Source organism: Sycon ciliatum, chromosome 4 (assembly GCF_964019385.1).
Source record: "Sycon ciliatum chromosome 4, ocSycCili1.1, whole genome shotgun sequence".
NCBI lineage: Eukaryota > Metazoa > Porifera > Calcarea > Leucosolenida > Sycettidae > Sycon > Sycon ciliatum.
The window spans coordinates 4,615,665-4,631,549 of NC_088646.1; the positions used below are offsets into that span (position 1 = coordinate 4,615,665).

The 15,885-nt window shown below is 47.1% G+C and overlaps 1 protein-coding gene across 2 annotated transcripts; it reads left to right on the plus strand.

Annotated features, from left to right (window-relative positions):
- The first annotated feature begins 4,594 nt into the window (after positions 1 to 4,594).
- Positions 4,595 to 13,691, plus strand: LOC135814032 (calcium/calmodulin-dependent protein kinase type II delta 1 chain-like). Of its 2 annotated transcripts, XM_065327080.1 has the most exons (8): positions 4,595 to 5,003; positions 5,503 to 5,782; positions 10,153 to 10,368; positions 10,712 to 10,820; positions 10,990 to 11,120; positions 11,405 to 11,548; positions 11,843 to 12,036; positions 12,296 to 13,691. In XM_065327080.1, the coding sequence occupies exons 2-8, from the start codon at positions 5,561 to 5,563 to the stop codon at positions 13,341 to 13,343; spliced, it is 2,064 nt and encodes a 687-aa protein (XP_065183152.1). In that variant the 5' UTR covers positions 4,595 to 5,003; positions 5,503 to 5,560; the 3' UTR covers positions 13,344 to 13,691. The 2 variants fall into 2 exon arrangements, with proteins under 2 accessions (XP_065183152.1, XP_065183153.1); XM_065327081.1 differs by lacking the exon at positions 4,595 to 5,003 and having other exon boundaries at positions 5,014 to 5,782.
- The last annotated feature ends 2,194 nt before the right edge of the window (positions 13,692 to 15,885 follow it).

A 15,885-nucleotide genomic window follows, 5' to 3' on the forward strand; every position in this document is an offset into this window, starting at 1 on the left:
CACCAGTACATGTACCAGCCTCGCCTGCCAGTCCGCATTTCGTGACCCATGATGATGTTACCGGTGGGTCTTCACATTCTACAATTATGTCCAATACAGTCACTGTTTTGTTCTTCTTACATAACATTCTTGCCTTGTTGCTGGGGTGTGGAAATCGGTACGCGGTCAGGAAAGGGCCCTGTATTCTGTAACCACAAAATAGTATCTTCTGCCGGTTCTGGCTCAGTAAGCGGTCCGCTGTACCATGATCATTGGACCAACGGCAACGGCTGTACTGTGACCATGGTGACGCACTGCCAGTTGTGCCAGGCAGGCATCTGACAAAGAGTCGTAAAACTACTTCCCACCTGATCATGCAGGATTACTATTAGTTGTACCAATCTGCGTTGTCGAGGTCCTTGAAACAAATCATCTCAGAAATGTATCCCCTTCGGCTTCAGTCAGACACTGTGTGGCCGGCGCTATGCAGCATGCCACCTTTGCTGTTGCACTATTCCTTAGAAGCAAGAGCATGGACCCCAGGCCAGGGTCTAGCGGTCCATGCTCTTGCTTCTAAGGAATAGTAGTAGTACTTATAGTATGTACATGTAGATCTACCTGTAAGCTGTAGCTGTCCTCCCTTGCAGCTTGGTAGAAGCAAGGAGTCGTATACGACTCCCTGGCACATGGTCAGAAGTTAGTTGAGCGATGAGTGCGAGACGCGAGTGCAACGACAAGTCAGTTCATCCGCACCCGCAAAGCGGGCTGAGTGCTGAGTGCTGCTATTGACGGATGGCCATCGAGAGATTTGACTTTGAGAGTGAAGAGTAACGCTAACACTACAGTAACAACACTACATCAATTTATTTGATCAAGGTTTGAGTCAAAGACAAAGCCAGGGCCATAGGCCCATAGCCTTAGGCATAGGAAAAGACGAAGTGCACGGTCCGGTCCGACCGTGATCGGTCCAGGACATGAATCAGTGAAAAAGTCGACCCACCCGTACCGTGGGGAAGGAGGAAACGATGTTCATGCTCATTTCCGGTCAAGTACATGTATACAGTATCGATATCCCATTATTATTGGCATTGACATTTGGCAGGACCACCACCTGAAATACCTGTGCTATGGGCCTGCATGTAGCCATGTACATGTACATGTACATGTACCGCATGCGGCATCGTAGACACTTGTGCCCAGGGAGTCGTATTATATATATACGACTCCTTGCTTGTGCCCAAGTGTTGTGTTGTTTCGGTGCTACCCTCTACTTGTGGCGCGAACACCAGGCATCAACACTCCGGGGCCCGGGCCTTCGACAACGATGAATGTATGCGCTGTGCAAGACTGACAGCAACACAAGACTGAGGCAAGAGCGCGCGGGACACATAATATTCAGACAGAAGGCTATGCCGATGGACATCCATAGCCTCCTGGCGCGCTGTCCTGCATGGTTATGCCTCCACGGGCCATGCCCATGGCTAGCCGGCTATGCGAGTAGGGGGTCCTTCTGCCTGAAGTTCTGGAACGTCCTTCTGGATTGGAACGTCGCCACTCAGTGTCCAGTGGTGTCACGAGAGGGAAACCAACAGCCGTGTAGGGTGACGACGCGGTCAAACTCTAAATGAAACTAGCGACAATATAGCAGCTGAGAGTGGGAAGACTAGTGCACTAGTGATGGATAAGAAATCAGATATCACACACTGCGGTTTCTATCCATTTGCCTGGACGAAAATGCAATGAATGCAGTGCTAGGCCCTGTACATCGTAGCATGTACCGGTACAAGTGTGTGTGTATGATATAACCTAACACCCTAACCCTAAAATCAAATTTTCACCAGTTGTAGTCTTCGGGGTGCTGAGTCGAATGGTCTTGGTCCGAGGAAGCTGGGACGCTCCCTTCCTCCTTTATTCCCAATCGACCTCGCGCACTTACACCGAAACTGGGTGACTGCGCCCTACTAGATGGGGATTTGTATGCAAAATGTCACTAAAAGCGCCATTTCGTTCTTATAAAAGCACGGATGACCGCGATTGGCCCATATGTTGTAGTCTTTTGGACGCTGAGTCGACTGGTTTTGGTCCGAACAGGCTGCGATGCAGCGTTCCTCCTTTATTCCCAATCGAACATGGTTGAACAAGTGGTCACGTGCTCCTCCGTACACCAGTCACCTGGTCACCGTACCTGCAGTGCAGGGTACAACTTACTAGCCTGTTTGACCTTTTTTGGGTGCAGTCCTGTCACTCGAGTTGAACCTTGGTGTGAAAGTTGTCGCCTGCATGCTGGCGCGGTGCTTTTATAAGAACGAACGACATAGCACTTTTACAGTTTTAACTTTTAGTGAGATTTTGCATACAAATCCCCATCTAACAGTTAGTAGGGCGCAGTCACCCAGTCACAGTTTGGTGGAAGTGCGCGGGTTCGATTGGGAAAAAAGAAGGAAAGGAGCGTCGCAGCTTCCTCGGACCAAGACCATTCGACTCAGCACCCAGAAGACTACAACTGGTGAAAATTTGATTTTAGGGTATACTTCCAGTATTAGATAAACTTTGTTATTGTTCACGCAATTGTTAGATTGACAGCATGAAACAAGGTGGAGGACACTGTGTTCGGAAACAGTGGCCTTACTACAACCTTCCGCGGTTGGCAGAGTTTGTAGATGAAATTCAAGTTTTCTTGACCAGTACTAGTTTGCGTGGCAGCATCAACAGCAGGCAGGTTAACGAGTGGAGGTAACCAACGTGTAGCCTGGGTGTTCCGACGTGGTGAAGGCCTACCCAGGCCATGGCCACGTCGGGACATCACCAACCCCGTTTACAGAGAGCACCTTCTCGCGACAGTGTCATGGTGATGACAAAAAACTGTTGACAGTTGACGAGCTGAGAGAAGAACGCCATGGGCAGAAGTTGGAAGAAAAAAGAAGTCTTTATACAAGTTAAAGAAAAGAGCGAAGAAAACCAGACGACATCAGGAGTAGTCTCGTAACCCCCTAGCTAGTACTGAGGGTCAGAACTGGGTGCGATACCCATTATGGTTCAAATGGTCCGCAGGGACCGGGGCTCTGCCAACCGCGGAAGGTTGTAGTAAGGGCACTGTTTCCGAACACAGTGTCCTCCACCTTGTTTCTGTCAATCTAACTGTGTGTGTGTGTGTGTGTGTGTGTGTGTGTGTGTGTGTGTGCGTGTGTGTGTGGTTAGTTTGACAGCATGAAACAAGGTGGAATTGGGTTATATTACCATACACGCGCGCGTGTGTGTGTGTGTGTGTGTGTGTGTGTGTGTGTGTGTGTGTGTGTGTGTGTGTGTGTGTGTGTGTGTGTGTAGGATGTACATGTATGTAGCACAAGTCATGTAGACCTCGCTAGCGCAATACATGTAGCAGTATCGCGCTGTGGACCAGGTTGACCAATGACCATGGACATCGACTGGTGAACTCTGTCGACATGTGGTAGATCTATACTACGGTGTTTGGTGGACCTTGGTGCTCGAGAGGGTGGACATGGTCGATGCACGTCAGTTCTGACCTACCAGTATTTCATTTTTTACTTCCGAGTCTGTCTGGTGACTGACAGTCTCCCGACCGTGAGGTACATGATGTACATGTACCTCACGTCTCTCTCTCAACTATTACTTACTCAAGTCTCACTGCATGCACAGTCTCTGGAAACACTGCACTGCCCTCAGCTGATGACTAGCCTGCGTAAGTAATAGTTAGTTACAGTAGATCTACGTTAGTAAGTCCATTCGCCTTTATCATTGACATGACATTGCCATTGCCATTGGGCCCAGTTCCCGTTTATTGTGCGAAATTTAAACCAATCAACCAACCAAAATAGTTCAGAGCTGTTTGTCGCAATGACTACTATACTACAGCTGTACAATGATTATGTATTGTGATATTAAATGTCTGTGCACGCAGTGCCACTTCTTCCACATGCATCACGGTCTACGTCTACGTCTAGCTAGCGTCTGCGTGCATACATGTAACTCTACTAACATGGGCTTCACACAAACACCATGGCATGATATGAGGACTCGACCACACACTCGACTCAGCAGCAGATTATAATCAGGCTCCTGAGTCCTGTCGTCCTGACTTGAGCATAGCAGTTGAGGGCCTCGATCCGGGACCATTTTAGATTTCGATCTAAAATGACTGTACAAAATACCTGTAATGCTGTATTGAAGGCTGAAGTGTGTCATTATTTGCATGCATGCGCTAGCTGTATACTGCACAACTGCCGTATAGGCTATATCGTATACATGGTATCAAGAGTCCATAACCCACCTGGGTTATGGACTCTTGATGGTATACGAAGGCTATTACCATGATTACCTAGTAACTGGATCCTACGCAGGGCCAGCAAGCCCAGCACGTGGGATCATGACTGTCATACTGCACATGTACAGTAGTTAGTAGATCTACATCAGCAGTACTGAATATTATTATGTATAACAGGTATGGATGAGTGACTGCACCGTGCACGTGCATGATAGAGTCGAGTTCTCGGAACGGCAGAGTTTCTTGCCAATCTTGGCGTTGCATGCGCTACGTAGATCTACGTAGACCTATGCGTCGCAAAACTACTGCGAGTGCCGAAGTAAGTCACGGAGTCAGTGTATCCCTGCCCCTGCTGGCCTGGTCTACATCTAACTGTTACTTCAAGCAGCCAGCTACTGCACTGACCATGACTACCGCGACTTGTGAGGTTTGTTGCGGAGAAATACATAAATACAACTAGTCTCCGTCCACTCGGCTGGATCGAGAAGTCTTTCCGATGTCAGCGTACGAAGAGGCGACAACCACACACGCACCGAGCCACTATCAAGAGAGTTTATGTCGCGAAGGACTGCAGTGATATGTTTCATTCTCTCGTGCGCCCAGTGACCCAGGAGACTGGAGTTTTGTAGCATCAGGCTGAACTACTTACTCGAGTAAGTACTACGTTAGTTACTTGAGAGTAGGAGACGAAGCAGGGGAAACGCAGATTATTGTAATGCAGCAACGCTGACTGTTACTATCGGTGAGTAGAAGCGGCGGCGAAAGCCACGACTTTGTTGTGCAAGCGCATGCAATAGCTGATGGTTGGCAACGCGAGTGTCCACATCAACCGTTCTTGACCAGACTATGCACGCACCATTTCGGGCGCGCGTGCGGTGGTGTGCCTAATATGCTTGGACGAGTACGCCAGTGGAGTGTGTGGGCCAGTGACAAAGTGTGTTTCTTGATGTTTTCCTGTTATTATTTCCTTGCTTCGAAGAGCAGTAGTATACATGATTACTGGTAGATCTAGTACATGTAATCACTAAATTAGGTTTGACATCGAGCGATAATGTGTAGATACGCTGAGTATTGAGTTTGTTGTTGAGTGCTGTTACCAGATCGCTTCTTACTTTGTGACTTCTCAGTGACAACGAATAAGATTGTAATCCACTCGAGACGTAGCAGTGCACGAGTATGTGGTGTGCTGGTGTTTCATATTCGTCCATATTTTGTTCCTTCTTGCCGCCATACATTACCAGGTAGAAGGTGGTGTTTTCAATGTAATGTAAACGAAACGCTTCTCTGGTATCGAGGAAAATGATTACCGTGCCAACGATGGAGGTGTCCGCACCGGGGCTCGTAATGAAGGATGCTGACTTCGAGTCGATATACGTGGTGAAAGACTATCTCGGCCGTGGTGCGTTTGGAGAAGTACGCAGTTGTGTGTCCCGTATGGATGGCTCCTTGTTCGCCGTCAAGCACCTCGATCGAAGTCGCATGGACAAAGAAGCTGAGGAGGTGACGGAGAAAGAGATCGAGGTACGTAACAGTTCATTTTAAATTTTTTATATCGTTCATTTTAATGTATCCGGGTATGGATGTGTGGTGCTAACCGAATATAGGCGCTGCTCTGGTTGGCACGCAAATAAGAAATAATAAGAATTAGGAACTGTGCACTGACAGCCTGACCTATCCCTTTTAGGATCCTACGACACTGTCACTGCATCGACACGACGATGTGGTACAAGACGCTGTTTCTATGTTACATTTTGTAGAGAGCGTGATAGTTTGATGGATTGGTGAAGTGCGTGAACGGTGAAGTGCGTGGTCCTGTAATACTCGTACTCGTAGTCGTGTGTGGCGGAGAGCTACATAGGAAGCGGCGCGCTGTCGGCGGAGGTCCAAAGAACGTCGCTAAAGTGAACTGGGAGATGATGTGTGACGATGTTTCCCACGGGTTACAGAGCATACTCATCTCTCTGCGTGCTGCACTGTGTGTGGTGTATCTGACTGGGGCACCAACTAAGACCAAGTGGTGAGCCTGGTGCCTCCCCTGTTTGTGTGTCCAGTGTGTTGGGAGTGTGGGGTGTGTGAAGTATCTCCAAGCTGGAGTATTGTGGGATATGAAAAGATTGTTTGGTTCATTGACAATGACATCCTACAGGCTACACTGAGAAGAACATTGGGACACATGGGCAAGAAATGATACACACGGATAGTTCTGGATTTAGTCACCCTGGAAGTCTGCAGACTTCGACAGACTTCTGCTTTTTATGACTGTAAACTACTAGTATTCAGTTCTGGGAATTCCAACATTGCAGAAGTGAGATAGGGAAGCATGATGGAGTCAACAGCAGGGAAGACTAGACTAGAATATTCATTTAGTTAAGAGTTCCTGGGTTGACACATGTTGACATACAAGTGATCACACCCTGACATGCTGTCCTGTCATGTCAGCGGAAGTTCTGTTGTGTACAAAGCATTTGAGTATTGTTGCTGTTTAGAGTATTACACACTTCCCCTAGAGTATTCATGCTGCATGAATAGCTTACTGCTTAGCTTTTTTCACAGTGGAATGTGGAAAGAAAATCTTTTCTCCTCCCAGTCTCCTCCACAGTCCACAAGCAACATACCCTACAAATGCAACAGAGTTGTTTTATACGGTGTCCTTGCTGTTGTGGACTCGAATACACACACTGACTGTGTGTGTTATGTTGTGAACAGGATGCAGGATGTAGAACTCCCTTACAGGGTATCAGTTAGGCCCTGATTACTCCATTCATAATACTTTATTAATAGTGAGTATCTCCTTTTGTATGTTTTGGTGTCCTTGATGATGATTTTGGGAGCCTGGCGGGGGGGGGGGGGCATGGGTGCTGCATGAGTACTGGTACATTTACTGAGTCTGTGGATGTTCTCAGTCTGTGTGTCTGCCATCATGGCTAGCACTACATGTAGTACAGACACACTGCCTCAGTTACAGATGTGCGCACAGTAGTCCTAGTACAGTAGATGGTGTCCAGATGGCATGGTGGTGTACACAATACTACACATGGCGGCACAGTACACACGGCGGCACAGCACAGAGTGGCGGGTAGAGAAGCAGTTGTTCTAAAATGCCATGTCATGCGCGAATGCAAGAATGTGACATGATGGGTTAGACTTGGCTCCCCACCGTAGATGTGTTGACTGTAGCTATCGGGCTGTGAGTTCTGGATTTTAGCAGCTTCATCCTTGTATGAAGAAGGGCTATTGCTATGCTCCACATCATGCCTGGGCCGGGCACTGACAGCTAGGGCACAGTGATAGCACAGTGCACTGAGCCTTGCTGGCTCTATTTGAGGAAGGAAGTGCCGGCTTTTCTAGTGGCTCATATGAAACTACACTGCGAGAGATCTTAGGTGACAATGGAAACAAATGGGGGCGATTCAATTGCTTCCACTTCTGAATTAGTGCTGAAATCAAGGCATGCCCATGTTTGTACTCTCTGTGTACATGTACATGTGTAGTGAGTAGTGCCGGAGTAGCAGGAGGTTCTCCTTGCTGGCTGCTGATGCATGGGATCAAAGTGCTCTGTGGTCAAAACACTCTGTTCACAGTGTTGTAGAAGAGCTGAACCAGTGAAAGGCCTTGGCATGCTTTTTGGTACATGTTAGGTTTACATACCTGATAGGAATGTCTAGCAGCTAGTGAAGCAGAGCAAGCCGCCATGTGTGGAAATCAGCATAGCCTGCATGCACTGTCTAGTGTTGCTGGCTCAGCTTAGTTGGGTTCATTTGCTGCTGCAGCCCTGACCCAGTTGTACACAACATGGGGGTAGTGGAGTTAGCACAGGGGAAAGAGATAAAGAGATGAGTGTACTATGCATTATAGCTTGCTTGACTAAGTGCAGTGTGTTATCTGACTAGGCTAGGGACGCAGATGTGCCATGTCTTTGCTTTGGATGAGTAATGTTTGTTCATGAATCATTGGAGGCTGGCAGGGTGGATGTGTATGTCATGGGTTCTGAGAAGGTCATTGTTTCTGTGTTGTGTGGGTTGACTGAAGTGCTTGGCTGGCTGTGTCCCCATGGGCATGGTCACGTGTAGTGTATTATTGGTTTGCGTCAACTGTCAGCACTCTGGTGCATTCCGTGATGTATTGGCTGGGGCTCCTGCATAGTGATGACGAACATCCACTGGAAAGAGTTCAGCAGAGAAAGATCCAGGAGCTGAGTTTCAGCTGATCACGTCATGGAAGTGCATGTACTTCAGGGTGATGTCCACCTGTGTATGTGCCGGCCACTACAACATTGTGGGGTGGTGGTGCTGATATACGCCTCCTTGAGCATCCAAGTGTCTTCACAGGAAGCACTTGTGCACTGGAGGAGTAGCTAGGAAGTGCAGTGGCTGTGTGTACATGCAACACCATTGCCAGTTGACTTGCAGCAGCTTGACTTGAGTGTGGGAGAAACTGTTGCTTCTACAACTATGCCACAACAAGGTCAGGTTATTGGTGCGTGGGATTGGCTATCTGGCCTTGCCACCTTCCCTGGCCGTTGAGGGGCTGCAATGACGTATGCGGAATTAGAATGGGCTGACATAATTATGGGTTCACTTGCTTGGTCACAGGATACTAATACGCAATAGATTGGAGATGTGGTGGTAATTAAACTATTGCCTGTCATCCAGTTTCCCATGATTTGTGACCATGTAAGAGTTTTGTACTCTGTGTTATCAGAAGGCGAGAATTAGGGGGGGGGGGGGGGGGGTACCATCCAAGCTAGTGTTTTGGTCAGAGAGAGGGTAGAATTCCCTATCTTCAGCTCTTCTTACTATGATTGTTGCATTATTCGTACCAGGGGTCTACTTGTAAATGCAGAGTGTCCCTCCTCCATGACCTTGGACGATAAGCATTTTCTGGCCTACTAATGTGTGTTACTAACACAGATACATGTAGATAAGGGATGTAATGGATATCCACTTGTTCAAATTCGAAACTTTGACGTAGCACTTGACCTGGTGCATGTGTACAACAAGACATGCTACAATTACAGCAGAGACAGTTTTCGCTGTTTTGAGGATTGTTCCCATCCGTGGTAGCAGTGTATCGGGATATCGGCTGGGGAGCAATTGACCTTGGAGAAATGGTGAAGCTAGGCAAGCCAAAAGATACCTTTCGAAGTGCATGTCTTGCGCCGGGGAAATGTGGCATGTCCGTTCATTCATTGAATAGGTACTCAACATTATGATCATGATATTTGTTAATGAAATATCTGTGCGCTGCATCACTAATAATGTACATGTACAGTAGGTATCGGTTATAGCGTGGGTGTTTGAAAAACGACATTTGATTCTTATTCCCGATATTTCTTACACACGGTAAATCCCGTGTGACCTATCATATGCACGTGTGACATATCATATGCGCGCACGTTTGGCATGTAGACACGTACACATGATACACACGGATCAATCAGACTCGCGGTCGTGCTAGGCGACTGCGGAGCAGCGGATACGAGAGAAGTCGGAAGAAAGAGTCCGACTGGACAGAAAAAGTGATTCTCCAATGCTCCCTTGGGCATAACTCTTTTTGTGTTGAATATTATTGTATTGAGTATGCACAGAGCACAGATGTTATTACTACAGGCGATACCCTTTGCACTAATCTGGCATATTTTGCTACACAAAATCCATTCTTAGGGCCGATATATTCCACTATGCGATAATACTGCTTGTAAGAATAAATATACACATAAAATACTCAATCTGCGGACAGAACTGTTTCGTCCTTTGTGTATACACATAAAATATGTGTTATGATTATGAAAAAATGAGTGTTCATTCTTGTAAGCAGTATATTCTTGTATACGACCACACTATAACCGATACGCACTGTATGTGGATTTCATGTTCTGTTTTAAACTTCAGATCAGTCATGGTCTTCTGCACAAGAACATTGTTTGCATGCACCAATGTTTCCGGTCGCCGTCTTCCTATCGTATTGTGATGGAGATGATCCATGGCGGGGAGCTCTTCGACGCCATTGTGGAGCGTGACCATTACAGCGAGAAAGACGCGCTGATCTGTATACGCCAGGTGATCAGCGCGCTGCAGCACTGCCACAAGCACAACATCGTTCACAGGGTAAGCATCATTTTTACTGAAGTAGGGAAATCAAGCCAGTGTAGTTTTTAGTTAGCCGTGGTTGGTTGCCACCCTTCATCTCATTCTCACGATTGGCAGTCTTACGGCGAGGCAGGAGATGTTGTAGAAAAATAAGCCGCTGCAGACGTTTCATGACTGCTGTTGCCATAGTGATCCGGTTTTGAACTGTACCAGACCAGTAACTGCTGTTTCCAAGGACATGCTTAGTTGGATGCAGACTGCCCCGCTAAGCACTGTTTCCACTGTGATCCGCTGTTCTTGGTGTGTACCTCATGGTGCTGAGTGCTTGGCTATCCATGTGCTGTCTTCTTGCAATTGTTAGGACCTGAAGCCAGAGAATCTTCTTCTGTCGCGTAAGATGAGCCAAGACGAGTCCATGGAGGGAATCGTCATCAAGTTGGTGGACTTTGGCCTGGCACTGCAGATCCCAGGTATGCTTGCGGTCTACCCTGTGCTGACGTACATGTGGGTAGAAACAATAACGTGGATGACATTTGGAAGGTCTCGTTTTCAAGAACTGATTTTAAGGTGTAAACCACAAGGCGTACCATTTTTCTCAAGTTCATCTGATGTGATCACTTGCGCCTGTGCGTGTTGCAGATGGCGAGAAGCGCATCAAGGCGGACACACGAGGAACACCGTACTGCATTGCGCCAGAGACACTGCAGGAGAAACCACTTGGCTATCCGGTCGACATGTGGGCATGCGGAGCAGTCTTCTATTTTATGTTGGTAAGTTTGATATGGCTTGTGTTTCCAATACGCACGCACGCACACACACACACACACACACACACACACACACACACACACACACACACACACACACACACACACACACACGTCTACATACTGATTGGGTCTGTCACAACTTCCCTTTTTTGTAAGCTTGAGTTTGAGTATTCTTGGATACCAGGAGCCATGGGCCTATGCTTTATAGTCGAATTGTCCAAAATAATTCGATTTCCGTTCGTAAGTCTTGCATTGGGGATGTCCTTTCTGTTCCATGCGTGTAGGTTGGAATGCCGCCATTCTGGCCCGGAGAGGGCAGTTTCGGACAACAACAGATGTACATGCGTATCGTGGAGGGCAAATACTCGTTTGACAATCCCGAGTGGGAGTCTGTGTCGACGAGAACAAGAATCCTTGTGCAGAAAATGGTGAGTGTACCTGTCAACGGCTGGCAGTGGATGAGATCTCATCCACCCCGGCCGTGCTTTTGTTTGTTATAGTGACCCTGTGAAGTTGCTTGCAGTAGACCAGCATCACATCGTGCGGTGTTCTATACATACTCGTGTGCATGAGCAAGTGGGCAACGAGGAGGGGTGCAACTGCTCATTGGCGCCTGGTTGCACAATTCTGCGTGCCTGTTGGCAGTGCTCTGGGGATTACTAGCCGCTCATTGTGACTGGATTTGTCTTCTTCCTGTGCTGCACTCCACTTGTACTTTCCAGCTGCACGTTGATCAAGATGAGAGAGTATGTGCTGACGGAGCCCTGAAGTGCGTGGCCGGTCTAATCAACGAGACCAAGCTGAGGTCGCTGCATCGCCAGGAGGCGCTACACAGGATGAAGGCTTTCCGTGGCAAGCAACGACTCAGTCACAACATGGTCTTGCAACTCATAGCTGCACGGAGAAAAATCATGGAGTGAGTTTCCAATGTGACTGGTCCAATTCGTTTTGTAATATGAAGCAATGAACATCTACGCTTCGATACACACACGACAACACTTTTGAAGTGAACAATGAGTCAAGCCTTGATTTTCTGGTGGGGATATTCGGGTCGCGTTGATCCCAGTTGGGAGTGGAGGAGCCATTGCAACTGTGTCCTATTGATTGGTGACTTTTCCACTCATTGCTCTTTCGCCGTCCCGTGCTCTCTCTCTCTCTCTCTCCCTCTGCCGTAGGTCTCAAGAGGAGAAAAAGAGCCCAAGGGCAACACCAGCAATGTTCAGACGCTTGTCATCAGTAGCTTCCAATGGTGACAGCAATTCCAGCACATGTGTTTCATCCGACTCGGATGAGTCTCCGCTCTGCAGCTCGTTTGAGGGTAGCCGCAGCCGCAGCCGTCGAAAGCGCAGCAAGAGTATGCGAGAGCAACGCGAGAAGGACATTGATGGTTTCATGGAGATGGCTGCTCGGGAGCTGCAGCTGCCAGAGAGTGCTGGCAACAGTCGACCAGCAACACCAGCACAGGGCAGCCAGACAGCAACAGATACTGCAGACAATCGTCCACAACCCGTAGCAGGCTCTGCACCTGGTGCCAACAAACAAGCTGCCGGTCACAAGTCCTCAAAGACCCAGTTACTCCAGAAGCCGGCTTCAGATCGACGGAAACGATCCGTGGAAGAGATAGGTGCTGAAACGATCGTCAAGGAGCGTCGGAAGAGGAGAATATCTATGTTGGCTGAGCTTGAACCTGGCAATAATCGATTCATATGGGGAGATCTCATCGATGACGCAGATTCTAATGCACCAGATGCAACAACAGATACGTCTGCTGAGTCACCAGCACCAGCCCTCCGGCTTCCAGACGTGGGTACAAAGACCAAAAGCACAATGCCACCGGGAAGTCCCCATCACAAACCAGCGGTGTCCCCGTCTGTGTCTATTCTCCAAGAGGAACCAGAGAGTGGTGTCTCCGGATCGTGCACAGAATCAGATTGCAGTGCATCGTCGAACAGCTCCACTCCGAATGCAACGCGTCGAGAGTTTGCCACTACTGCTCCCGCCGCAGAGACTGTTGATTCACCAGTGGAATGTACCAATCTTTACAGCCACAGCGCACCACCGAGTGTTGCTGTATTGTGTAGTCCGTCCAGCGCAAACTCCATTGCATTATCGTCGCCAGCCAGCTTGAGGCATCGACCGTCAGGACCTTGCCTTGCAGATGGAGTTGTTGGCAAGAACAGCCACAAGGCGCAGCCAAGAGCATATCCGGTTGCATTTGTTTGAGTATATTATTTTTACATCTAAGCTTGAGTACCTCGGTTCCTTTTGTATGAGCACATTATCGTTCCAAACGAGCTTGAGTACCTCCTTTGCTGTTGTAAATGTAACTTATGAAACACACACAATTTTTGTTTGTTTGTTTTCGTTGTTGATGTTATTGATGTTGACGGGTGAGAATCATAATTATTTGTAGTGGTTTTTACTCTTTTCCTTGTTTAAATCCACTGGAGAGCAGACTTTGAGCACTGGACAGTTTGCTATTGAATACCTCTATGCCCACTTGATGAGTTCTTGGGACAGTCCTAAGTTATGCTACACTCAATGGTTGTGTGAATATAATTATCATTTTCATATTGAGTTGTTCTAGTCGAACGGCCGTTGTTGGTTTGTTCGCACTACGTCAAAGTGTGTTACATCTTGGGAACGGAGTGTTCAGGCATGGCACATGCTATGCATTATTGATCTCTTGACTTTACAAATCAACGCGTGCATGATTGTGAATGTATTGAGCGCGGGCACTTTGTTGTAAATGGGTACTAATGTGTCACTAATGGATGGGATGGGACTGGTTAAAATCGACTGCATCACATGTTTATTGGCACTATGTCATCGTGATGGTGGAAGAAAAAATTATAAAAATAAAACAGTCCTATTGCAGGATTGGACGGACCTGAACTAGAGTACATATCAGGCTTCACGGAGGATTGAGAAAATGCAAACACATAATTTGAACTCATACGCTCATTCACAGCACGTCCAATGTTCATTTGCCCCTTTTCTTTTGCGTTCCCTGAACCAGGGAGTAGTACAATATATAATTTTATTATTGTACTACTCCCTGCCCTGAACATCATGAATTTCCACAACCCTTGAAGTTGTGACTACATTGTACAACCCACACGGCCATGTTATGGACAGCTGGGAAGGGATGGGGCAAGAAGACTGGAACCCAATAATGATCAGGATGCAACAGTGCTGCAATGTAGATGCTATGGAAAAGGAGCAAAGTAGAGTGTTCTGATTGGCATTGCCACTCAGATTTTCATTGACTACAAAGTAGAGTTTGCATGTCCGCATTACAACCGGCTATACCATTGTGTTAGTTGCCTGATTGATGATCGTCTCTCTCTCTCTCTCTCTCTCTCTCTCTCTCTCTCTCTCTCTCTCTCTCTCTCTCTCTCTCTCTCTCTCTCTCTGTCTCCCTGTCTGTCTCTCTCTGTCTCTGTCTGTCTGTCTCTGTCTCCCTGTCTGTCTCTCTCTGTGTCTGTCTGTCTCTCTCTCTCTCTCTCTCTGCCTGTCTGTCTCTCCTTCTCTCTCAAACAGCTTAGGAAGATTTACTTGTGCCAGGCCACCACCGGTGCACCGTGCCTGAAATATCACGGTGCCAGACACAGCGCCTAGCGGTGAGGGTGAGGTGGTCAGTCTCACAACCGGTTTGATCCACAGCTTTAAATAAAAAGAAGTCTAGTCATGTTTTTAACTCACAGCCATTGCCATGCTGGCGTTTGTTCCAATCAAAACCACACACATCACATGTCATGAGACATTACTAGATCAGTCCAGAATACTCAATAGTGCAAGAATCGGGTTGGATGTAATTTAATGGCTAATTATTATTTTTTATGCTTTGTAAGCTCAATTTTTTAATATCGGCAATGAAAAAAATGATACGGAACATGAAATCAGTCCTTTGATATGACGTACGTACGGCGTACGCTGCATACCTGAACTAGCAAGAAATACACAATATTCCGGTGAAAGAATATTGGCCAAACCACGAGATTTATTTGCGTACCTTCTTAAACTTCTTGAATGGTAACGCCACAGGACCACCTTTTTCCCACAAAGGAAGATCACTGTCCTCGATGAATGATGATAGCAGTGGCGTGTCACCTTCAATCTTTGCAAACTCTGCTTTCACTCTTTCTAAGTCGTGCGTTGGGAATAGATGGTCATCTTCAACGAAGTTGGCAAAGTGGTTTCGGAAATTCTTGAGGATTTCTCTCTTCTTTGTAACTGGCATCGTATTATTGCGAGACAATCCCAGGACGATCAGATCCATGAAGGCACAGACAGGTCCTTCCACTGGTACCCATTGCAAATACTCCTCGAAGTCGATGTGATCCGAAAAAGTTACATTTCTTTCCACTGTTCTCCACTTCTCTCTCTCGTTGTCAATTGGGAACTTGAACAATTTCTCCGACTTCGCCAGTTCATCAGACCATGGTGAAGGTTGATGTGTACTCTGATGACGATCTAGCTCTCGAAGACGTACATAAAAAGGCTGAATATTTCTACTAATCGAGCAGGGTGTTCTAATTCTGGATACAGGTTTGAACAATCCAAGGCGAGCAATACTCTCCATGTTCACTAAGTACTGTACAACATACTGGTAATCAGGTAATTGTCAAGAACAAAACCAAAAAGTGTAATTATTTTAGAGGAAAAACATTTTTTACTTTCAAAAGTATGGAACTTTTGTAATGATTTTGCACGACGTTAACGCGTATATATGTGCAGCGTAGACATATATGTACATGTCGAC